The sequence below is a fragment of the Phyllostomus discolor genome, chromosome 12 (assembly GCF_004126475.2).
Source record: "Phyllostomus discolor isolate MPI-MPIP mPhyDis1 chromosome 12, mPhyDis1.pri.v3, whole genome shotgun sequence".
Classification (NCBI taxonomy): domain Eukaryota; kingdom Metazoa; phylum Chordata; class Mammalia; order Chiroptera; family Phyllostomidae; genus Phyllostomus; species Phyllostomus discolor.
In genome coordinates, this window is record NC_040914.2 from 25,145,793 (window position 1) to 25,171,429 (window position 25,637).

Here is a 25,637-nt window from a genome sequence, read left to right on the forward strand (position 1 = left end):
ATACCTGGACATCCTCAGAGGTGCATTCTGTCTGTCATGTGGGCCTCACAGAGCAGGTCCGTGGTGGTGGTGTGGGGCCATCACCATTGTGGAGAGCAGGAAGAGCAAGAGTTTCAGAAATGCTGAAGTCACTGCCTGGGAGGGACCTGTGCAGTTATTCTGAGTCCTGTGCTCAGGGGTTCCTGTACTTGGTTGAATGATCTGCTGTAACCATCATGAAGGTACTAATAATTCTGAACAAGGGGAACAAGGGACCCCACGTTTTCTTTTGCATCCCCCCACCCTCCTTCCCTTCAGTAACCACCTTACCATTGTCTGTGTCTATGAGTTTGTGTCTGTCTGTCCTATTGGCTCACTTGTTTTATGTCCCACAGGTCACTGAAATAATGTGGTTCTGCTTTTTTCTGTCTTGTTTCACTTAGCATACCATTCTCATGACTCATCCATGTCATCACAGAAGGCAGTGTTTCATTTTCTTTCAGGGCTGAGGAGCATTCCATGATATATATGCACCACACCCTCTTTATCTAATCCCCTATCAAAGGACCCTTCAGCCATCTCCATATCTTGGCCACTGTGAGTAATGCTGCAAATGAACACAGGCATGCATATATCTTTGCAAATAAATATTTTCTTTTTTCTTTTTTTTTTAAGTACAATTTCCATTTTATTTTTTCCAGAGAACTTTTCTTTGGTCCCTTAGGGCTCCTTACATGGGGTTTGGTGCAGGTCATGGGGCAGCACCCGCAGGTGTGAATCAGGGTAGATGTGTTCAGTCCTTCCGGGCTTCCCAAGAATGATTCCCGACCACTTTGCTGTGACTGGCACAGCTCACACAGTGATGCAGTTTCACATACAGCTTGGGAATCACATAGGCGTTGAAGACACTCACTTCTGAAATGTCCCTGATGGCTGCGGCCTCTACTATGTTTTGAATGACAAACTTCTTAATGGCTTTATCCTTGGGCATGCATCGGGCACAGTTGGTGCAGCGAATAGGCTGCACATGGTCGTGGCCTTTTTTGGCATGACCATTGTTGCTTCTTTTCTTTGTCATCTTGGAAGCGAGGACTCGAAAGAGCATGAATAAATATTTTCAAAAATTTCAGGTAGATACCCAGAGAGGGATTGGTGGGTTCCATGGTAACTCTATTCTTAGTTTTTTGAGGAACCTCCCTACTGCTTTCCATAGTAGCTGTACCAGTTTACATTCCCACCAGCAGCAAATGAGGGCTCCTTTTTCTCCACAACTGTTCTTACCTGTCTTGTTGATAATAGCCATTCTATCAGGTATGAGGTGGTACCTCACTTTAGTTTTGATTTGCATTTCCCTAATAGCTAATACAGTTGAGCATCTTCTTTTCTTTAAGTCTATTTGTCAGTCATTTTTAAGGTCCTTTTGGGAAAAGTGTCTGTTCATGTCTTCTTCCCATTGTATTTATTTAATGACTTTAATTTTTAGGTGACTTTGCTAACACGGGTATTAAGTGATACTGGTGAGATTTGAACTCAGGCAGGCTGCCCCTGACAGAGAGCAGGTGGAGGACACTACAGGGGGTATTTCCTGTCCATTGGGAGCAGGGATAGAAGGAATCTGTCCAACAGAACTTCCCAGAAGGATGGAAATAGTCTGTTATCTGTACTGTCCAGTATGGCAACCATATGTGTCTGCCAAGCATTTGAAATGTGGCTGAGAAACTGAAATTTAAATTTTATGAACTGTTAGAGGCTTAAAATGGAAGTAACCATTAGTGGTCTGGTACTGGGCAGCCCTTGTCCAGAGCACTAGAGGGGGTCCAGCATAGGGTTGGGGGCGGGTAGACTGCCTCTTGAAGGGGCAGGAGGCACAGTGGACTGACTGCAGCCTGGGCTGGTGGGCGTGGGTTGGTTCAGCTGGATGGAAGGGGATATGAGCCCAGGAGAACTTCAGGACCACATCTATTGAGCACTTGCTGTATGCCAAGCCTTGCTTTAAGCATCTCTAACATATTATCTCATTTAATCCTCACATCAGCCTGTAAGGCAGGTGCTATTCTTCTGTCCATTGGGCAGATGAGAAAACTGAGTCAGCATGGCAGGGCCTCACCCAAAGGCGACAAAGCATCAAAGACCATACACATGGCAGGGACCAGTACGTGAGGCTGTGGGCATTTCTCCTGAAGCTCAGGTTGCCTGTGGAGAAGGCCAGTGGGCTGGGGAGGTGACCCAGCATTGGAGTGTTGCAATCGGGAAAAATTTCCAACACACAAAAAGACTTTGAAAGAGCCCATCTAGGTTCAAAGGGGGGAAGGAGAGACACAGAGAGGGAACGATGTAGGCAGAAGACATAGACACACACACACACACACACACAGATGTCTACACTCAGAGAGAAGAGCAGAAGCTCAAGAAAGATGGAGACACAATTACACACCCCACACAACCCCAAACACAGGGAGGGAGAGACTGAAAGAAAAGACACACACAGCATGGGGTGGGAGGCAGTAGACAGTGTAATGTTGAGACAGGGTGGCACCAGAGCACCAACACCCAAACACAAAAACAGAGAGAATGGTGAGAAGCTCTGAGGACAGAGAGCCCCAGACCCCTGATAGTGAGAGGGGCAGAAAGTCAGAGGGCAAGAGGCCAGGAAATACAGAGAGACTGAGCATCAGACAGAGGAATGGAGACGTACCCATACAGAAAGAGGGCCAGAAAGAAGAAACAGGGACAGAGTTAAAGATGCAGAAATATGGGGAAGGGGACAGAGAGAGAGAAAGAGAGGAGGAGGGGGAGAAGAAGGAGGAGGGGGGGAGGAGGAGGAGGGGAAGGGGAGAAGAGAAGAGAAGAGAAGAGAAGAGAAGAGAAGAGAAGAGAAGAGAAGAGAAGAGAAGAGAAGAGAAGGCTGAAGGGGAGGGAGGGAAGGGGGGAGAGAGAGAGGGGGAGGGAGAGAGAGAGAGAAGCGAAGAGTAAAGAAAAGAAGGGGAGATAAACACACACACACAGAGGAAAGCTAAAGAGAGAAAGTAGGGACTGTGCCAACAGAGGGAGCCCCAGGAGAAGCTGTCACACTAGCTAGTGGACTCAGCTTCAGCTGAGTTCTGTCTCTGGAGCTCCCTGTGATGAGTCTCAGCTCCTTCCTTCCAGCTGACTCGTCTGCCTGTGACCCTGTCTCCCTGCAGCTCAGACCATTTGCAGTTCCCTCCTTCTCTGTCTGCCAACCCTACAAGGAAAAGTTCCTGGGAGCCTGTTGCAGGCTCTGTGAAGGAAAGGGGTGTCTTGGTACACTGAGAAAAGCTGAGGAAATAAGGAACTCCAAGAAATAACTGCTGCAAACTCATGGCCAAAGTACTATAAGCCTTGGTCTTCCATCTAGGAGTAGTGGAGTCCCTGCCTTTGTTCTTCCTTCCTTGACACTGACCGTGGGCAGGTGGGATTATGACAAGAGCTCATGCATTGGTGTCACACAGGCTTGGCTTTGAGTCCCAGCCCCATCAACTCGCACCCATGTGGCTTCAGGTGAGTTTCTCCACAGTGACCCTCGCCATAATTCATACAAGCAGCAATCGTGACTGCATACAGTTTATCAGGCCGTGTCTAGGCACTTAATGATTGAAATAATAATCATTAATAATATGATTAATACGAATAATAATCATATAATAATATTAATAATATGAATGATAATATGAATGATAATAATATAATAGTATGAAATAATAATGGTGACAGTGGTCATAATAGTAACATCTCACAGTCTTGAATGAGTGCTAACTGAATTCAGGTGCTTTACTTCACACATCTTATGTGTAAACTATTTGGATTCTCACGAAATCCCTACAAAGGAAGTCCTACCAGGATTTTCATTCTAGATGGCACCCACATGCCTCCAGAGGCTTTCAGTAAGTCACAGAGTCAACAAGAAGTTGCATTACAATGAGACCCAGGAGACCTGGCTCCAGATCCTCTGATAGCCAGAATATAATAATCTCTGATCATCAACCCTCCAAATATACATTCACAAGTAGATACCACTATTATTGCCATTTTACAGAAAAATAAAGTGAGTCTCCAAAAAATGAAATGATGTTCCCAAGGACAGAAAGCTAGCAAGAGGCAGATGCAGGTTTGAAAGCAGTTTGGTGTGATTTTGGTCTATATCTTAGTCATACCTAGTAGCTGGCCACCTAAACTTGGTCCAGGAAGACACGTTTTGATCTCAACAGCGGAGAACTAACACTATGGGCAGCCTAGAATGTCCCAGAGTTTGCAATTCTAAGTGTGAGGCCCATGTCCCAAACTGCTATCCTTATTCAGGATTCATGGAGTGTGAGGGGAGTCTGGATTAATGTCAGTTACTGCCGTCTCCTGATATTTTCATTTTCTTTTTTTATTTTTTAAAGAAGAATTTCAGGAAGTTTTTTTTTTTTAGATTTTATTTGTTTATCTTGAGAGAGCAGGAAAGGGAAGGAAAAAGAAGGAGAGAAACCTCAATGTGTGGTTGCCTCTTGAGCGCCGCCTACTGGGGACCTGGTCCACAACCCAGACATGTGCCCTAGACTGGGAACTGAACCAGCGACCCTTTGGTTAGCAGGCCCATGCTCAGTCCACTGAGCCACACCACCCAGGACTCCTAGCATTTTTCTAATTTACCCTCCTGCTCTGACTGAATATCTTTTATTTGACTCCTTCAGGAGGACTATATACAGGGGGCTCAGCTAATGAAAATGGCCCCACAGACTCTGACCATGGTGCTGAAAGCACACTCGCACAGAAAACTAACGATCAGCACCATGGACAGCAGACGCAGGTTTTTGCCCCGCCCCCCAACCCCACCCCTCCTGGGGATAGGTCCAGATGAGCGAATTAGGGAAGGTGTCCAGACACAAGTCCAGAGGTACTGGGGACACCCAGAGAAGAAGCCAGAATTCTGTAGGACACAAGGAAGCTCAACAAGTGGATGAGGGTCAGCTTGACCACAGAATGCTGTTATATGGGGCAGACAAATTCTTTTCTACTTAACACTTGGGCAGACAGACAGGAAGCAAAAGTGGAAGCAGCCAGAACTTGGCTTGGTCACATGTTATCTTCTCTGCACTCGCTATGAGAGTACCTTGTGAGTGCAATAAGAATTCTTCCCTGGCTGGTGTGGCTCAGTGGATTGAGCACCAGCCTTCGAACCAAAGGGTCGCTGGTTCAGTTCCCAGTCAGGGCATATGCCTGGGTTGCAGGCCAAGTGCCCAGTAGGGGGAGCATGAGAGGCAACCACACATTGATGTTTCTTTCCTTCTTTCTCCTTCCCCTCCCCTCTGTCTAAAAATAAATACATAAACTATTGTTTATGTCCCTCCTCATGTCCCTCCATCCCAGATCCCTGCTGATTTCAGCCCACATGTTCTCACCTGTCCTCATGTGTTTCCATGTCCGTGCAGGGTACTCTGTCCCTAATCTCAGCTCCATTGCCTTTCCCCTCCACAGCAGCTATTGGGCCTCCAGGGGGCTCTCTTTGCTGGCTATGCCCTCTTCCTTTCTGCAGGTGAATTTAGAAAACATAAATCTGATGAGTTAACTTCCTAGCTGAAACCCTCCACTGGTTGAATTGAGGTTGTATCAGATTGCTTATCACTGTATTTCCTCTGGTTGTGTCTAGGCACATCCTGCCCTGCTGTGTCTGACTCCCTTATCGCCAGACATGCTGAGTTTCTTTCAGTCTCTCAGACAGGCTGCACTCACCCTGCACTCAGTGCTGTCTCACACCCTGACTTCTCTGCCTCCAGCACCCTGGCTCCCCTGATATGCTCAGCTGAGCAACTTCCTATGTGTTCATCACATCTCTGCCAGACTTCTGTTACCCAGATGGGGAAGGGTCTCCTTGTAATGCCCTCTCCTTATACCCCTGGGTACTCATCACAGGTCTGTCAGGCATCAGGTTCTTTCTCCTCACTCCAGTTTAACACCCAGCATCACTGCATATGATACAGAGCATCTCCATAGCTTATGTCTCTCTCTCATAGCAAAGCAGTTTTCTGTGGAGTTTTCCAAGAGACAGTGTGGCAGCCCCGGTGTGTCACCAGGGATGCAGGCTTCCTTCATTCTGTTCCACAACCTTAGTTCCTGGCCACCAGCACCTCTTGATGCAAGGTGGCTGCCAGGGCTCCAGCCATTGCATGTGTTTGAAAGCAAGGCAGAAGTGGGATAAGGTACTTCAGGTTTAATTGCCACCTGGCAAGATAACTTACTGAGAATGTCACCTTTAGGGCATCTTTCATCTCACTGTCACAGACGTGGTCTCGCAGCTGCACAGAACTAACCCTGAAGCTGCCAGGTGCTGTGTTTTGTTCCATGAGGCACTGACCCTGGTTACAAAGTGATGCCATGATTCAAATGAGGATGGAGAGTGCAGAGGCAGTGGAGGCAATACCAGTCTCTGCCTCATTGTCTCCTGTCCTCATGGGGAAGGAAAAGCTATTTCCTCATGATGGACCCTGAGATTCTGCTCTGCTTCTTCCCAGGAGCCCTTCCAAAACCCTCCATCAGGGCCAAGCCAGGCCCTGTGCTGCCCCAGGGACAGCCTGTGACCATCCTGTGCCGTGGCTCAGCTGGGGCTGATGTCTAGATCTGCCTGGAGCCTTGAAGATCTGCTTTTAGGGATCAGGAAATCTTGTCTCAACATGGCTCGCCATGGGCAGAGACCAGATTCCTCATCCCTGCAGTGAGTGAAGATGCTGTTGGGCGTTGTTGCTGCTACTATTGCAAAGGGTCCAGCTGGTATGAGCCCAGTGAGCTGCTGGAGCTGAAGGTGACAGGTAAGGATGTCTCCACTGCACCCTCAGGTTTGTCCCAGGTCCCTGCACCCTGTCTTCACCCCTGTCCCCTGTCCCAGGCTCCCTGCATCCTGTTGGCCCCCAGCCCTGTGGCTCCCCGACCCCCTGCACCCATGTCCTTGGCCTTCACACCTGGACACCATCTGGACACTGCAATGGCCTGGATACTGAGCCCAGCATGGGACGAGCTGGAAGCTGTCCCCACAGGACTGGGTGGGGAGTGGACTTCTAGATGCCAGGCAGGGACAGACCCCCTTCAAGGGGACATGTGTCCTTTTATTCAGGATAGTGTTAAATGTCCTTTTATCTGGGCCAGACGTGGAGGAGCCCCAGGCCATGTGTCCACCCATCCCTCTTTGTCCTGCTGTGACTCAGACATCCCATGGGTCAGTGCACATGTGCGGGGTGGCCCCAGTCTTCCAGGCCTGGGGATGTGTTCCCCCATTTATTCTGATGCTGCGATCCCTCCCTGCCCTGGGATTTGTGGGAGACACAGTGACCTGACAGGGGGAGTCAGCCTCCAGGACCCTCTTATCCTGTGGCCAAGTGACATGTCTATTCCTCACCCCATTTCTCTATGGACTATGATCCTCGTCCATCCATTTGATATGGACCATCAACTCCTTTGTGCTAATGTAAGGAGGGTGACAGGACATTCTGAGGAGTGTCCAGCCCCTCAGACAAGTAGACACAGAGAATTCTATCCCACTGTCCTCACATGTTCCTGTCCCCTTTCCTGGGAGTCCAGGGGGGCATCCTCTGTACTGAGAGGTGCAGGGAAAGACACCAGGTGTGGACCCTGTGGGAGCTGCAGGGCCAGGCTGAGAGGCACAGGCTGAGGAGGAACCTGGGCTCAGTGCTTCTCCTGCCCCCTCACAGGAGCCTCTGGAGGCCTAAGTCCTCCACCACCCAGAGCCCCTCCTGGGCTGGGGAGTGGTGTCCTCCACCTGGGGCATCCTCTCCTGGGGGCTCTGCTGGGGAGTGGACAGTGGGGTGGCAGTGGGGAGGGGTCCTGTTTCTCCCTTGGTGTGTGGACACTCAGCAGGCAGGGAGATCTTGCATCCTCAACTGCAAGAGGCCTGTTCAGCCTAGGGGGTGAGAGCTGGGAGGGGAGATGCTCCCTGGATCCCTGAGTAAGTCTGAGTTTGCAGCTGTCCCCTGAGCTGGGATCCTATAGTTGACTGGTAGTGAAGCTAGGGGTGTGGCCCCAGGGGTCTCCAGGTGGGAAGGGCAGGGGCTGGGTGCTCCCAAGGGAGGGAGGGTCTGTGCAGGAGAGAAACATCAGTTCTTTCTCACTCCTAGGAAAATCCCAAGAATTCACATTTCCAGTCTCAACAGTCACCCTTCCACCAACAGAAGTCCCCCTGGTACCCACAGAAGTGGGCTCCCAGACAGGTAAGTCACCAAGGGAGAGTCCCCAGGAAGGGGGTGTTCAAAGGGACAAGTCCTGTCCAGTGGAGAAGAAGCTCCTCTCTCATAGGTCCTGGACTTGGCTGGTTCTTGTCTACTTGCCAGTGACCCTCTGTCCTCTGCTTCCAGGCCCCACCTCCCAGAATTACATGGTGGAGAACTGTGTCTGCATCAGCCTGGCTGGCGTGGTATTGCTGATCCTGGTGGTGATTCTGGAAGAGTCAGGGCACACCCGGCACAGGTGGCCCCACCCACCACAGGGATGGACACAAGGGGGATCCTGCCAGAGAGATTAGACCCTGAAGCCCCAAGAGGAGTCTTTCCCAGGGCCCCAAAGATTAAGCTGGAGCCCAGTAGATGCAATGCCACTCCCATGGTGTGCTCTGAAGTGTGCCAGGGGCGGCTGCCCTGTGAGACCCTCACTCTGTCCCTTAGAGCACAGAGGCCACGACACTCACATTCTTCTGAGGCTCCCAGGATTTGCCTCCAGGCCCGACATGATCACTGACCAACCCCAGTTTCCCTGGGTCTCCCTTCTCTCTGGGTCCTAAGACAGGCCCCAGGGCTCCCCACCCTCTGCTGCCCTCTTCCTTAAGGCCTCCCGCCCGGTGTCAGAGGCTCCAGGCTCTCAGCTGTGGCCATTTCCTCTGTGTCCACACCTGACCCTGAGGTGGTCTCAGTGTCCAGGGTCTCCCTCCCACGTGACTGTGAAATGCTCCACTGGGATTTCCCACCTTTCGGCTGAATTTTCCCTAAAAACCCATCAAGGCTTCCTCGCACATTCTGCCTCCACAGCCCCTCTCTTGCCCGCAGCTCATCCAGGAACACCGCCCGCTCCCAGACATTTGGTGCTTCTTTCACCTGCCCTCGTGCTCCCTGCTGCCCACTTTCCCACCTGAGGCAACACGAACAGACACATGTAAGGGACATTGCGGCTGCTGTGTTTGTCTTTGCACAGGAGAGTGTCAGCACAGGGCCTCTCTGGAGGGGAGGGGAGGGAAGGTGTTCTCACCTAGAAAGAGAAATGCTTCCTGAGAGTTGGGGTGACCACAGACTCCAGCTTCCCTGCAGCACATACAGACACTGTTGGCTGTGGCCACACCACCCTGAATCCTCAGGTTCACTTCCTGGGGTCTTCCCCAGGGCAGAGCCCGTGGTCTGAGCCTTCTGTTTCTTGGAGGTGCTGGGTGACTGGGGCTCGGGAACATGGGACCCTGGGCAGGTGGGGTTGAGGCCCAGGATAATAATGCACATGGTGCCAGGAGGAGAAGGCACACTCCCAGAGCCCAATGCTCTTCTCCTTGAGCAGCAGTGGCCACAGGACTGGGTCACCCCTGAGTGGGAGCTCGAGGTCTGGGGAGAGCGGCAGGTCTGTGCCCTTGGAGAGGCTGAGCCCCACCCCATCAAGGAGGACGTGACAGCAGGCCTTGCAGACACCTCCTCTTCTCTGTCTGACCTCACCTGGCTGACTCAGGACAATGAGGAAGTCCCTTCCCACTGACCCCAGCTCTTCCTGGGAGACTGCCTGCCTGGTGCTGTCTCCCAGCAGCCACACCCTGGGCTGTGCCCCTGAGGTCTCAGGTCTTTCCCTTCTGGTCCTGACTCTCCCCATCATGGGCCTGGGTCCTCCTCCCCTGTGAGGTCATAATCATGTGACTCCCTGTAGTGAGGGACAGAGGCTAGGAGTCCACCTTCTCTCCACACAGTGCCTGTGATCTGTGCCACAGATGAACCTAGAGACACCCACAGCATCCAGTTAGAACTCCAGCCCCCAGACCCAACTGGTACTTTGCAAACACAACCTTCCATGAAGCTCCGCCCACCAACCTTTGGGCAACATGACTGATTCCTTGGTGCATTTGCTTCTATAGAATTAGGGGCTTTTAATCTAGGAGTTACTAGAGTCAGCTAGGAGGCAGGTGTGTGCTGAGCACAGACAGCCCAGGGTCACAGGACACAGAGGGGCACAGAGACAGGGGCAGGGTGACTGAGCAGGGTGCCACCTGTCCTGGAGAGCATGGGAAGTGGTCACTGAGTGTCCTTCCAGTGTGCCACTCTCCCCTCTCTTGCCCCCCAGTCATCACTTGAAGGTCTCAAGAGAGTTGTATGGTTCCTTTCTTTGCATGTGGGAAACCAAAGTGTTTGCATAAAGAAACACGTGGTTGGGAACATTCAGCCTGTGAGGACCGGATGACAAGCAAGTTTCCTGTCTTTACTCTGTCTATGTATACGTATCAGTGTATCTAAGTATCTATGTATCTATCTGTGTAATTATCCATCTATATATTTACTATGTATCTATGTAAGTATCTACGGATCTGTGTACCTATTTAAAAGTACCTATGTGTCTATCTAAGTATCTAGGAATCTACCTGTCATGTAACTCTGTCCATCTCTAATGAATATTAGATAAGTTTCATCTGCACACTGGCTCAGCCTGGTTATGAAATATCTCACCAGAAATGCCTTCCAGAAACCACGGCCTCTCTGGACACAAGCCAGGGAAGCTCGAGTTGGGTCTGGGAGGAGCCAGACTGCCTCGCTGTGAGACCACGGAAATGAGCCCATGACGTGCCCCTGTACACTTCCTGGGCTGCAGGGCCCTGTCTGTCCACCCACAGGACAAGGACAGCGAAGACAGTGAGAGGCTGGTGATGCACCCCAATCCCACCACCCTCCTGGGCCTTGGTGAGTGGAAACACAGCGGGGAGGACCCCAGGGACAGAGAGGAGGTGAGACACTGGGAAGGGTCCAGGCCCCCTGTCAGTCCAGCCTCTAGTCCGGGATGTTCTGGGTCTTGAGAGGACAGTCAGCTAGGCAGACAATGACTGATTTGTGTCACCTGTGCCTAAGCCTCCGGTGGAGGGACCAGGGCCTCTAGCCTGTTCTGGACACTGAGATGGGGCAGGTCAGATACAGACAGGCCAGAGGGGGCTCTGTTTGGGAGGTAACCAGGAAGTTGTCTGGAACCTGCTGTAGGGGAAGGAAGCTGCCCCCTGGGAGTGATGTGGATGAGGGTGGTTTGGAGGTTACAGAGGAGACAAAGCCTTTCCCTGCAGCACACTGACTTTGACCCCTGTTTAAGGAACTGAGCAGTGGGTATTTTTCTTACTGGGTCTCTTCTTGCAGTGCTCTGCCTGGGCCAGGTGATCCAGAGGCAGGGAGGTGAGTTCTTTCTGCACAATCCCTAATCCCTCCCACCCCAAGGGCCACTCTGACAGGAGTCCTGTGGGTTCTGGGAGGGACCAAATCCCAGTTACACCAGATGAATGTCCTTCTTAATTCTCCCCTGATGGCTGCAAACACCCCTGGGATGTCAGCACTGATGTCCAGACCCCTCAGAGCCAATATATGCAAAACTGGACCCCTGGTTCTTGCCCACTCAGGAGTCTCACCTGACTCCTCATCAGTCTGCTCCTGTTTTCTCAGTGAGGGTCGTGAGTCCAGGACCAGGCAACACAGTCACCCTAGATTCCCTGTATGTCCCTCCTCATGTTCCTCCATCCCAGATCCTGCTGATTTCCCTCCACGTGTCCTCACATGTCCTCACGTGTACCCATGTCCCTGCTGGGGACTGTGTCCCCAATCTGAGCTCCTTCACTCCCCTCTCCAGAGCAGCTACTGGGGTCTCCTGGGGACTCTCCCTGCCACTGTTGTGCTATTCTGTCCTGCAGGTGAATTTAGAAAAAACAAACCTGATGATTTTACTTTCCAGCTAAAATCTTTAACTGGTGGAATTGAAGTCAAATCAGATCCCTTATTAATGTGTCTCCTCTGGCCGTGTCTACCTCTAGCCACATCCTGCCCTGCTGCGTGCGACTCCTTTATCGCCAGACACGCTGGGTTTCTCTCAGTCTCTCAAACAGGCAGCACTCACCCTGCACTCAGTGCTGTCTCACACCCTGACTTTGCCTCCTCCAGCCCCCAGCCCCCGATCTGCTCAGCTGAGCAACTTCCTATGCATTCATCACACCTCTGCTCAGACTTCTGTTTCTCAGATGGGGAAGGGTCTCCTTGTTATGCCCTCTCCTTATACCCCTGGGTATTCATCACAGGTCTGTCTGGCCTCAAGGCCTTTCTCAGCAATCTATTTGTCCCACACATCCCTGCCTATAATAGAGAACATCTCTGTAGCTTATTTCTCTCTTTCACAGAGATGCAGTCTCTGTGGAGTTTGGCAGGAGACAGTGTGGCAGCCCCAGTGTATCGCCAGGGATTCAGGCTCCCTTCATTCTGTTCCACAACCTTAGTTTCTGGCCACCAGCACGAAAGTCGCCTCTTGATGCAAGGTGGCTGCCAGAGCTCCAGCCATTGCATGTGTTTGCAAAGCAAGGTACAAGTGGGAAAAGGTCCTTCAGGTTTAATTGCCACCTGGCAAGATAACTTACTGAGAATGTCACCTTTAGGGCCTCTTTCATCTCATTGTCACAGACATGGTCACACAGCTGCACAGAACTAACCCCAAAGCTGCCAGGTGTTGTGTTTTATTCCACAAGACACTAAGCCTGGTTACAAAGTGATTCCCTGATTCCAATGAGGGTGGAGAATACAGAGGCAGTGGAGGCAGTGCCAGTCTCTGCCTCATTGTCCTCCTGTCCTCCCAGGGAGGGAAAGGCTCTTTCCCCCCCGACAGACCCTGAGATCTGCTCTGCTTCCTCTCAGTCTTAATCCAGTCTACGCCAATGTTTGTGACTCTCCGGGGACGGCCTACAGCTGTCATGTGCCGGGGTCCACCTGGGACTAAGTTCTTCGCTCTGCTAAAGAAGGATGGAAGATATGCATGCAGGAAACTGAGAGCCATGTCTCAACATGGCTCACAGGGACCAGAGGCCAGACTCCATATTCCTGCAGTGAGTGAAGACACTGCCAGTCATTACGCCTGCCTCCATCACCAAGGGTCCAGCTGGGTTGTGTTCTGTAAGCCCCTGAAGCCGAAGGTGACAGTGAAGGACATCTCCACCCTGTCCTCAGGTTTGCCTCAGGTCTTTGGACCCTGTCCCCTTCTGTGTCCTCTGTCTCAGGTTGGTTCCCTGCTGTCCTGCTGAGCCCCCAGCCCTGTGGCTTCCCTGAGCCTCTGAACACATGTGCCTTGGCCTTCATGCCTGGCTCATGGCCCTGAAGCCCTGGACCCACCTAGCACATGATGGCCTGGACACAGAGCATCAGGGTGGGCTGGGAGCCATCCCTGCAGGGCTGGGTTGGGAGTGGACTTCCAGACACCAGGTGGGGAGAGACTTCCTTCAAGAAGACATGTCATTTCATTCAGGAGGGCATTAAATTGTCTTTTTCACTGGGCCAGGCTCAGTGCCCCTATAGTGCAGTCACCCCTCCAGCTGGGTACAGCCAGGGAAGATCCATGGGCTCCTGGGTCAGGACTGGATGCTGCTTTGTGGGACTTTCTGGATGAGGCTGCCCCTGGCTTGGCATGGGTCAGACCCTGAGACATCCTGGAGTCAGTGTCCACCATGGACAATGAGAATGAGGGAGGAGGGGTGCAATCCTTCCTTTAAAATGGTATTTTTTAAAAATTTCTTTTCTCTTTCTGCTGCTGTGGCTCAGACATCCCACAGGTCAGTGAACATGACCAGGGGTGACCCCCATCTTTCAGGCCTGGGAAGTGTCTACCCCGTTTATCTTGACTATGTGACCACTCACTACCTGTGGGATTGTAGGTGGCACAGTAGCCCTGATAGGTGGGGTGAGAGTCCAGAACCTAAGACCCAGTGTCCAGGTGAGGTGGCTCCCACCCACTCTCTCTTTTTATCTGTGGACCAGGGTCCAACTCCTGTGTGCTAATGTATGGAGGGTGACAGGACATTCTGAGGGGTGTCCAGCCCCTCAGACAACTAAAACCAGAGAATTCCATCCCCCTGTCCTCACATGTCCCCGCCCCCTTTCCTGGGAGACCAGTGGGCATCCTCTGTACTGAGAGGTGCAGCGAAAAAGGCCATGTGTGGACTCTGTGGGAGCAGCAGGGCCAGGCTGACAGGCACAGGCTGAGGAGGAACCTGGGCTCAGGGCTTCTCCTGCCCCCTCACAGGAGCCCCTGGAGGCCTAAGTCCTCCACCACCCAGAGCCCCTCCTGGGCTGGGGAGTGGTGTCCTCTGCCTGGGGCATCCCCTCCTGGGGTCTCTGCTGGGGAGTGGGCAGTGCGGTGGAAGTGGGGAGGGGTCCCGTTTCTGTCTTGGTGGGTGGACACTCAGCAGGCAGGACGATCTTGCATCCTCAACTGCCAGAGGCCTGTTCAGCCCGGGGTGGGTGGTGAGAGCTGGGAGGGGAGACTTACCCTGTATCCCTGAGCAAGTCTGAGTTTGCAGCTGTGCCCTGAGCAGGGGTCCTGCAGTTGACTGGTAGTGAAGTCTGGGGGTGTGGACCCGGAAGCTCTCTAGGTGGGGAGGGCAGGGGCTGGGTACTCCCAAGGGAGGGAGGGTCTGTGCAGGAGACAAACACTGGTCCTTTCTCACTCCTAGAAACAACCCGAGAAATCACGCCCCCACCCACAGAAGTCCCCCTGGTACCCACAGAAGTGGGCTCTCAGACAGGTGAGTCACCAGGGGAGAGTCCCCAGGGGAAGTACTCAAAGAGACAGGTCCTGTCCAGTGGAGAGGGAGCTCCTCTCTTGTAAGTCCTGGGCTTGGCTGGCTCTTGTGCACCTGTCAGGACCCCCTGTCCTCTGCTTCCAGCCCCTGCCTCCTGGAATTACACAGTAGAGAACTGTGTCCACATCGGCCTGGCTGGTGTGGTCTTGCTGAGCCTGGTGGGGATTCTGGCCGAGGCTGGGCACAGTCAGCACAGGCGCCCTCATGGACCACAGTGATGAAGAGGAGAGCTCCCGCCAGAGAGACTGCATCCGGGACCCCAGGAGACTCCTCCTTTAGGGCCAGAGGGCTCACACAGGAGCTCAGGAGACCCGGAAGCATCCCTGGTGCCTGAAGAGGATGCTCACAGCAATGACACTTGTCTGAGGCTTCCAGTGGACGTGATCTTGGATCCACCCATTTCCCTGGGCCTCCCCTCTCCCCAGGCCCTAAGACAGGCCCCAGGGCCCTCCACCCCCTGCTGCCCTCTTCCTTCTCCTCCTTCTCCCACCCTGTGTCAGAGGCTCCAGGCTCTCAGCTCTGGCCCTTTCCTCTGTGTTCACACCTGTCCCTGTGTGGTGGTCTCAGTGTCTGGGATATCCCTGCCATATGAGTGCTAGACATCCATGTTGCAATTTCCTACCTATCAGCTTCGTTTTTCCCTCCCATCAAGGCCCTCCTGCTCCTTCTCACCCACTTTCCCACCTGGGGCAACACCAATAAACAGATGTGACTACTTGGTGGGCAGTAAGTGAGACCACACATCTGCTGTGTCTTTGCACTGGGGAGAGTCTTAGCACAGGGTATGATTGCTTGAATGTTTTCTGAGGGGAGTGGCTCTGACCACAGACCTGAAGTTCCCCGAAGGACACTGGGAATGCAGTCAGTGTGGCCACACCACCCTGAATCCACAGGTTCACCTCCTGGGTTCTTGCCCAGGACAGAGCCTATAGTATGAACCTTCTGTTTCTTAGAGGTGCTTAGTGACTGGGGCTTGGGAACATGGGGCACAGGATGGGTGGGGTTGAGGCCAAGGATCATAATGCACACAGGCCTTGGCTTTTGGAGGGGAAGGCACACTCCCAGAGCCCGATGCTCTTCTCCTTGAGCAGCAGTGACCACAGGACTGGGTGCCCCCTGGGTGGGAGCTCGAGGTCTGGGGAGAGCGGCAGGTCTGTGCCCTGGAAGAGGCTGAGCCCCATCCCATCTGGGAGGACGTGACAGCCAGCATTGCAGACACCTGCCTCGCCTCTGTCTGACCTTGGCTGGCTGACCCAGGGCAATGAGAAAGTCTCTTCCTGATGACCCCAGCTCTGCCCAGGAGACTGCCTGCCTGGTGCTGTGGCCCAGCAGCCACACCCTTGGGCTGTGACCCTGAGACATCTCAGGTCTTTCCCTCCAGGACCTGATTCTGCCCTGGCTCCTCATGGGGCTGGGCCGTCCCCTTTGAGGTCATGATGATATGACTCCCTACAGTGAGGGACATAGGCTAGGAGTCTACCTTCTCTCCACACACAGCGCCTGTGATCTGTGCCTTAATGGATCCAGGGTCACCTACCAGCCTCCAGACAGAAATGAAGTCACCAGCCCAGACTCATCTGGTTCTTTGCTAACTCAATCTTCCAAGAAGCCACGCCCACTAACCTTTGAACAACATGACTGATTCATTAGTGCATTTGCTTCTATAGACTTAGGGGCTTTTAATTTAGGAGTTACTGGAGCCAGCTGGGAGGCAGGTGTATGCAGAATGCAGCCTAGGGTCACAGGACACAGAAGGGCACAGAGACAGGGGCATGGTGACTGAGCAGGGTGCCACCGCCCTGGAGATCATGGGGGGTGGACCTAGTGTTCTTCCAGTGACACTCTCCTCTCTGTGCCCCGCCCCCAGTGATAACATGAAGGTCTCAAGAGAGCTGTATGGTTCGCCTTCTGCACACGGGAAACCAAAGTGTTTGCATAAGTGTATTGCTGGGGACGGTCAGCCTGTGAGGACCAGAAGCCAAGCCAATAAGACTCCTTGCTTACACTGTCCATGTATTTCTCTCTGTATCTAAGTATCTATGTAATAATCTACATATCTATTTATCTATGGAACTATCAATATATTTACCTAAGTGTCTATTTAACTGTATGTATCTATGTGTCTAAGTATCTATGTGCCTATTTTGTATGTTAGTATCTATGTATCTGTATATCTATGTATCTTTCTATGTAATTATGTATGTATCTAAATATTTACACACCCCTGTAACTATCCCTGCATCTTTCCTAATATCTATTCAACTTTCTATGTATCTATGTGTCTAGGTATCTAAGTGTCTACATAGCTGTCTATCTCTAATCCATCTAAGTATCTATGTATCCATCTGTGTAACCATAAATCTATGTATCTATGTATCTCACTGTATATCACACACACATCCATCTATGTATCTAACTTTATAATTTCCAGTTTATATAACTATCAACTATATATGTCAATGTATCTGAGTGTCTATGTATGTTAACTATCTTTCTGTTTATCTATCTATCATCCATCTCTGAGTACATCTGACAAATTAATATTATCAGTGCTTCATCTGGATAAGGGTTTAGCCTGGTTATACTATAAAATATCTCACTAATGCCTCACTTTCTGGAAATCAAAGACTCTCTGAACCCAGAGTCGAGCCTGGGAGCACCCACCTCCCTTCCTGTGAAGCCATGGAAAAGAGTCCTCTGACCTGGCCCCTGCACACTTCCTGACCTTCAGGTCCCTGTCCTCCTCCCCAGAGGACACGCACACAGCAGTCAGTTAGAGGCCCTCATCCCACCACGCTCCCGGGCCTCAGCGAGTTGGCACACAAAGGCAGGACCACAGAAACTGAAGGGTGGTCCAGGCCCCACCTCAGTCCAGCCTCTAGTCCAGGTCCTGCTGGGCCCTGGGAGAGAGTCAATCATGCAGGCCCCGCCCACTCTGGGGCACCTGGGCCTGAGCCTCCAGAGGAGGGACCAGGTCCCCTAACCTGTTCTGACCCTGAGAAGGGGAAGATGCCATAGAGAAAGGCCATGGGATGTCTTGGTGGGAGGTGCCTGGGAACTTGAGTAGAACTCACTATGGAGGAAGGAATTTGCCCCCTTGGGAGTCATGTTGGTGAGGGTGGTTTGGAGAATATGGTAACGATGAAGTCTTTCCCTGCAGCACAATGACCTTGACCTCCATTTAAAGAAATGAAACAGTGGGCATTTTTCTCCCTGGGGCTTCCCTTGCAGTGGTCTCTCTGGGTCATGTGATCCACACCCAGGAGAGTGAGTCCTTTCAACACGGTCCCTAATCCCCCCCACACCAAGGGCAGCTCTGACAGGAGTCCTGTGGATTCTGGGAGGGACCAAACCCCAGTTACACCAGATGAATGTCCTTCTTAATTCTCCCCTGATGGCTGCAAACACCCCTGGGATGTCAGCACTGATGTCCAGACCCCTCAGAGCCAATAAATGCAAAACTGGACCCCTGGTTCTCGCCCACTCACACCTGACTCCTCACCGCCCTCCCTCCTCTTTTCTCCATGAATGACATCATTCCAGGACAGATAAACGCTGTCTTCATTGATTCCCCTTGTCTTGCCGCCAACCCCCACCCTCCTGATGTCACTTCCTGTGTCCTGCAATGCACCCACACTTGTGCTGGGGGCTCTCCTTCCAACCTGAGCTCTCCCCACCACAGCAGCTCTTGGGGCCTCCAGGGGCCTCCCCCAGCCACATCCACCCTCTTTTTATCTGCAAGTGCATTTAGAAAAAACAAATCCAGTGACTCTGCTTTTCAGCTGAAACCCTCCGCTGCTTGAATTGAGGTTGTATCAGATCGCTATCACTGTATTTCCTCTGGTTGTGTCTAGCCACATCCTGCCCTGCTGTGTCTGACTCCCTTATCACCAGACACGCTGAGTTTCTTTCAGTCTCTCAGACAGGCTGCACTCACCCTGCACTCAGTGCTGTCTCACACCCTGACTTCTCCACCTCCAGCACCCTGGTCCCCCAAACTGCTCAGCTGAGCAACTTCCTATATGTTCATCACATCTCTGCCAGACTTCTGTTGCCCAGATGGGGAAGGGTCTCCTTGTTATGCCCTCTCCTTATACCCCTGGGTATTCATTACAGGTCTGTCAGGCATCAGGTTCTTTCTCCTCACTCCCTTTTATCCCCCAGCATCACTGCCTATAATACAGAGCATCTCCATAGCTTATTTCTCTCTTTCACACAGAGATGTCCTTTCTGTGGAGTTTAATGAATGACATCATTTCAGCCTCCTACTGTCACCAGGCAGGCAGGCTCCCTCATTCTGCTCCACAACTTTTAGTTCCTGGCCACCAGCACGAAGGTTGCCTCTTGAATCCACATGGCTGCCAGGGCTCTGGCCATTGCATAGGTTTGCAGTCTAAATGGCAAAGAAAGGCAGATGTGGAAAAGGGTCCTCCAGGCTTAATTGCTACCTTGCAAGATGCCTTCGTAGGATTCTCACCATCAGGATCTTTTCCATCTTATTCTCACAGGCATGGTCATGAGGCTGCCTAGCATTGCTTCTGGGGTCACCAGGTGCTGGGTTGTCTTTCATGAGGCACTGTGCCCAACTAAAAGTGATGTTCTGATTCAGATGAGGATGGAGAGTACAGATGTTGTGGAGGCAACAGTAACACGAGACTTATTTCTGTCCTGTCCTGATAGGGAAGGAAAGGCTATTTCCTGATAACAGACTCTGAGATCCCACTCTGCTTCCTCCCAGGGGCCCTTCCCAAAGCCCCGCATTGGGGCTGCACCAAGGTCTGTGATCCCCAGGGACAGCTTGTGACCACCCATGTGCTGGGGCCCAGCTGGGGCTGACTCAGCCCGTCTGTGAATGAAGGATGGCAGCTCTGCCTGCAGTGACCGGAAACTCATGTATCACATGGTTCACAGGGACAGAGGCCAGGTTTTGCATCTGTGCAGGGAGTGAAAAGAGTGCCAGGTGTTATTTCTGCCTCGATCACAAGGCTTGGGCTGGCCTGACTGCAGTGCACCCCTGGGGCCCAAAGAGACAGATGAGGACTGTCCACTCCACCCTCAGGGTTGCCCCAGGTCCCTGCTGTGCCCAGCTGTGTCCTCTGTCCCAGTCTTCCTGACCTCCTGCCGGCCCCCAGCCCTGTGGCCCCCCTGCCCCTCAGCACTCATGTCTCTTGGACTTCACTCTTGACTCAGGGCCCTGGAGCCCCGGGGCCATCTGGACACCATGATGGACACGGAGGCCCAGCATGGGGTGGGCTGGGAGCTGTCCCTGCAGGGCTGGGTGGGGAGCAGACTTCCAGACACCAGGTGGCGACAGACACCCTTCAATGGGACATGTGTCATTTCCTTCAGGACAGTGTTAAAGCGTCCTTTGTCCTTGGCCACATTCTGTGGGGCCCCAGGCCATGTGTCCTCTGTGGTGTGGGCCACCCTCCATTGGGGGAATGCCATGTGGTCTGTGGGGTTTCAGACCAGGACTGGACAATGGTTGGGCGATTTTTGGGGTGAGGCTTCCAAAGCTGGGTGCAGTCAGAGCCTGAGATGTCCTGTAGTCAGAGCCCGACAAAGACGGTGAGAGTGAAGTGTGGGCGGGAATTCTTCCTTTAAAATCAGGTGTTTTCTTGCTCTTCTCTCTTTATCCTGCTGTGACTCAGATCCCCTGGGTCAGTGCATGGCCAGAGGTGGCCCCCACATTGCAGGCCTGGGAGGGCGTCCATGTAGTTTATTCTGACCCTGTGACCCCTCAATAGCCTGGAAACCATGGGTGGCACAGTGGCCCTGGTGGGAGTGGTCAATCCCCAGGACCCCTCCGAGGTCCATTCTAAGTCACATCCAGTAAGTCACTGGCATTGATGCAGGAAAAATCACTGGCTTTACAAGTGGTACTGAGTCAGAATTCTCAGAATAAATATTTGAAGTTGTGTGTTGTAAATGTTTTCATTTCACAAGAATAATACACTTATATATCTCGTTGGTGAGGGAATATTCTACGCCACAATAGGACACTGTAGGTGAGGAAGGAAGGAAAGGCACAAACTGTCAGAGTTGATGTGAGTGCAGCACCTGCTGAGACCAGGTTGTCCCGTTGGGGAGCTGAGGCTGTGGGCAGAGCTGCCCCCTGTGCAGGCACCCAGGAGCAGGTGAGGGGAGCCTCATTAGGCCTCGGGTCTCCTGCAGAAAACTTCCAGGAAGCTGCCCACCTGCCTCAGCCCCAGCCTGGGGAAGATCAGAGACCTACAAACAGTGGGGAGAAAACCAACTGCTCATTGTCTGGGGGGTTGCTGTTTAAATTGTGGTGGGGAGCCCAGCCTACCACATCCTGTGCACTTGTGAGTTTGGTGTGGCTCCTGCTTGGGGTGCAGCTGAAGCATTTTCATCCTCCACTTTCACCGTCTGTGTGTCCCAGTGAGTCCAGAGAGGAAGGGAGGGGAGGGCAATGGTGGAAAACCCTCTCCTGGACACGTGGCCTTCCACAGCCCAGGGCTGCAGGTGGGAGCCCGTGGGCAGCTGGGTTCCTCCCCAGCCTGAGTCCAGGCCAGGCTGCCAAGGCTGACAGCCCAGACGATGCCACATTCCCGGGGGGCCTCGGCTTCAGATGAAAGTGGATCGAGGTCACAAGGTCTTCTTCCCAGGCTCCATCAAGGTCTGAGGATCTGCATGCAAGTGGGTGAATCCACCAGCAACCCTAGGTTGCCTTCCGGGCTGGACACCAAGGTTCTCCCAGCAGGAAGAGTAAAGGGCAGAGCAGTGGGTGAATGTGGAGGCTTTGGGAAGGGTTGTGCATTTGGGTCTCCTGGAAACACCAAGAAGCAGAGACCCCTGGGTTTTCTAGGATCACTTCTGTCCTGCAGACCCCATGGCAGACACTCCCGTTTGGCTGAGCCGGCTGGGGACACTCAGAAACGTGGGGCCAGTGGAGATCTGAGCGGTTACTCTGTGTGTGAGGGCAAGACCCTGGGCTGCAACGTGCAGCTGGGGGCAGAATCGAGCTCCAGAACCCGGGTCTGTCCTCGGGGCTCATGACCCCATCCCAGTCCCAGGAGGAGGACTGGCCAGCATCAGGGCCCCTGTCCAAGTACTTTAGGGATATTCCAAGTATTCTGACGCAGATTCACCTTTGTTAAACATTGAGATATAATCAAGGTAAAATACTGTGTAAGTTGAAGTTATACAATGCAATGATTTCTTGCATTTGTATGCAGTATGCTCACCATTGTAGCTGCGAGGAGCACAAACACCTTCCCAGCCCTGCTCCTGCCCTTCCTCCCAGCACCCAGCTGGGGGCCCCATGCACCCTCCCTCCCCCTGACCTGCTCTTTGGCAGCTTCTCTCCCTTTAAGGGATTTAAAGGGGCTCAATCCCTTTAGGGTTTTGCATCTCCTGATGGAGCAGCCTGCCCTCTCCTGTTTCCAGAGCCACAGGGGTAGGGAGGAAGGGCAGTGGGGGAAGATGGGAAGGGAACTGGCATTAACAGCACATATTTACTGCACTGACTCCCTTGCTGGAATTTAACATGTAGCTGAACATTAAATGCACGGAAAGGGATCTCAGGCTTCCTATTTTTAAAGTGAACACGTTGGCATGAAATGGTGCCACACTTTGTGCAAGGACAGAGGGTTTGTTTGTGGAGCTGGAACCGGAATTTATGTCAGCTGGTTGCGCAAATCCATGCTCTACCTTGCCCGTGGATTAAAGTGAGGTCCACACTCAGGGGGTATGAGTTCAGTCTCATCCCAGCATGGGTGGATGGAATATTTTTGGACACCAAGGGACCCTCCTCCTCTGTCTCATGAGCAGAGAAAGGAACTATAAAGAGCTCTTCCCCTTTGCATGAAGTCATTGAGGTAGCAACTTAAGACGGCTCCCAGTCCACACTGCCTGACCACTGTGTCAGCTGCAGGCTCTGTCCTCCACTCTCCGGCTCCAGGACAGTGCCGGCTGTGGGGCTGGGCATGGGCCCCCATCCCAACCTCCTCCTGGTCCTCAGTGAGTCCTGGATTGCAGGGACAGCCTCCTGGGACAAAAGGGTGGAAGCTAGTAGAGGCATCTTCATCCCTTTTGAGTCCTGACTCCAGCTCAGGACACTCGTGGTCCCTCCTGGGGGTCTGACCCCTCAGTTCTTTCCCTGACCCAAGTCTGACCATGGAAGGCTGAGTCCTAGAAGCAGGTACCTGGGTGTGGGGACAGGTTCAGACTGAGTACCGGTGTGGGAGAGGTTACTGGGGCTTTGTTGAAAGAGCCAGAAGAAGGGCTGTCCTCAGAGGGAATGCTGAGGAGGGAGCTGGACATTCTCAGGGGCTGAGCCCTGCCTCCATCAGGGCCCCTGAGTGGAGCCCCAGGAAGAGGCCAGGTGCTGGGCATTTTTCTCACCACAGCTTCTCCTCCAGTGCTCTGCCTGGCCCAGACCATTCACACACAGGAGGGTGAGTATAATTTCTTATTTTATTTTCCATATATGTTCTATTTCCAGACAAGATATTAATATTTCTTAGAGTCCTCCAACAGCTTACCCTCAGCTAGAGAGAGACCCAGGCCCCTCTTTCCATTGGAAAGGGTCTGTTCTCACACTGTCTGACCCACTGTTCTGTGGAAACTCAGCCTTTCTTTCACTTCCACAAACACCTTTGTCTGGGTCTCTCCATCTCCTCCCAGGCTGACTCTCCTCTTGCTGAGCTCGACTGGTTCACATTTGGCCATTGTACCTCAGCTTGATGCCTCTCCTCTGTGCCTCCCAGAAGAGGTCAGCTGTCCCTTGTCAGCCCCGAAGCTCCCACACTCACTGGGGTACATGTCACTGTGTGGCTGTGGGTTTGCACAATCCCTCCATCAGCCTCTTTGCTCTCTCTTCCCTCCAGACAAAGAGGCAGGTCCTTGTGTGTGAGTCTCGTGTTTGTGGAGCCAGTGGCACATGGGGCCCCTCTGTAGATGGATGGAGAGGAACTAGGATGTGGATGAAAGAATGAGGGAGGGAGCGAGTGAGTCAATGAGTGGGGAGCCTGGCCAGTGCCTGCCTCTGTCAGGCATCGTGTGCTGTGGTGCCATCTTCCTGTTTCAAGACTATGAGCCCTCTCCTCCCCCTCCCCAGCCATGTGGCACACATGGGGTTTTAGCACCCTCAATACTAGAAATGGGAACAGGCTGGGAGGAAGGTAGAGAATGCAGTGGGAACAGAGCTGAGTGATGGTCAGAGGATTGCCTTGGAGTCAGGAATCCCCACCCCCTGGGGTCATGTGACCAGATCTAGGTGTAGCTCCACCCCTCACTGGACTTCTAGTGGAGTTCTGCAGCCCCCATTGGTCCCCACAGTGTCACCCAGCTGCCCTCCAGTCCTGACCCAGGTCACTCCTACATCTCAGACTCCAGCTTCCCCGTCCCCACATGTGACCCATCATTCTCACCCTCTGCCTCCCTCCCAGCGTCTCGGTCCCCTAGAATGTGGCCGTGGGCAGGGAGATTTACCCCAGAACCAAGCCTGCTCTGCCCCCCCCTCCTATGTCACCCTGAGAAAAGCCCAACATGTAACCAGGACTCGGGTCCTGTGTCAGGGGGGTCACTCTGCAGTGATGAGGATTCACAGCCCCTGGAGTGGTTGTGGCGGGTACTGTTTGGGGAAAGGATGGTGGGATGTTCTAAATTGGGTTGTGGAGATGGCTGCACAGCTCTGCACATTTGCTAGAAGCAGGGAAGTGAACCCAGAAAGCGGGGGACTGTGAGTGTGGTGACTTCCCCCTGAGGGACCCTGAGATCTGCTCTGCTTCCTCCCAGGGGTCCTGCCCAAACCCTCCATCAGGGCCAAGCTGGGTCCTGTGATCCACTGGGAACAGCCTGTGACCATCATGCGCTGGGGCCCAGCTGGGACTGACCTATTCCATCTGGTGCAGAACGAGAATACATCTGTTTACTGGGATCAGAATATCTCTTCTCCACATGGCTCCCAGGGGGCAGAGGCCACATTCCATGTCAACGTAGTGAGTGACGTCATGCCCAAGAGTTATTTCTGCTCTTACCGTAAAGGGCCCAGCTGGTCTGAGTGCAGTGAGATCCTGGAGGTGAAGGTGACAGGTGAGGACGTCTCCACTCCACCATTCAGGTTTGCCCCAGGTCCCTGTACCCTGTCCCCACCCCTGTCCTCTGTCCCAGGCTCCCTGCCCTCCTGCTGGCCCCCAGACCTGTGGATCCCCTGCCCCTCTGCACTCATGTGCCTTGGCCTTCACACCTGGCTCAGGGCCCTGGATCCCTGATCCCATCTGGACACCACGATGGCTTGGACACCGAGACCCAGCATGGGGTGGGCTGGGAGCTGTCTTGCAGGGCTGGATGGGGAGTGGACTTCCAGGGAGAGGCCCCCTTCAAGGGACTGTTGGTCCTTTCACTCAGAATGGTATTCAGCCTTTTTTGTCCACCTGGGAAGACCCAGGCAAAGTGTCCCCTATGGGCTGATCCCCCCACTATTGGGCAAGTCATGGGGTCCATGGGGTCCCCGACTAGGGCTGGATGGTGCTTTGGGGGACCTTTGAGATGAGACTCTCCTTCCCGTATGTGTGGTCAGCCCCAGAGAGGTCTGGAGTCAGGGTTCAAGTGAGGAGGGGGACCTCCCTCAGGGAGCAGGGCAGGAAGGGAATAGTTCTTTCAACATTGAGCATTTTCTCTCCTATTTCCCCTTATTCTGCTGTGACTCAGTCATCCCGTAGGTCAGTGCATGACTGCGGTTGTGGTCTGGGGGCACATCCACCCAGTTTGTCCTGATCCTGTGACTCCACACTGCCCTGGGGCACTGTGGGAGACACAGTGGCCCTGATAGGTGGTGTCAGCCTCCAAGACCCTGTGA

General features: G+C 53.0%; 1 protein-coding gene and 2 long non-coding RNA genes across 3 annotated transcripts; 2 read left to right on the plus strand and 1 right to left on the minus strand.

Moving 5' to 3' along the window:
• Window positions 1–634: 634 nt before the first annotated feature.
• LOC114511560 (40S ribosomal protein S26-like) lies at window positions 635–1,057 on the minus strand. Its single transcript, XM_028530285.2, has one exon. The coding sequence runs from the start codon at window positions 1,055–1,057 to the stop codon at window positions 773–775; it is 285 nt and encodes a 94-aa protein (XP_028386086.1). The 3' UTR covers window positions 635–772.
• Window positions 1,058–6,317: 5,260 nt separating this feature from the next.
• LOC118497622 lies at window positions 6,318–9,087 on the plus strand. The gene is made up of 3 exons (XR_004900161.1): window positions 6,318–6,812; window positions 8,106–8,198; window positions 8,343–9,087. It is a non-coding gene; the product is annotated as an uncharacterized LOC118497622 (long non-coding RNA).
• Window positions 9,088–11,341: 2,254 nt separating this feature from the next.
• On the plus strand, window positions 11,342–24,639 carry LOC118497623. The gene is made up of 3 exons (XR_004900163.1): window positions 11,342–11,359; window positions 23,214–23,232; window positions 24,575–24,639. It is a non-coding gene; the product is annotated as an uncharacterized LOC118497623 (long non-coding RNA).
• The last annotated feature ends 998 nt before the right edge of the window (window positions 24,640–25,637 follow it).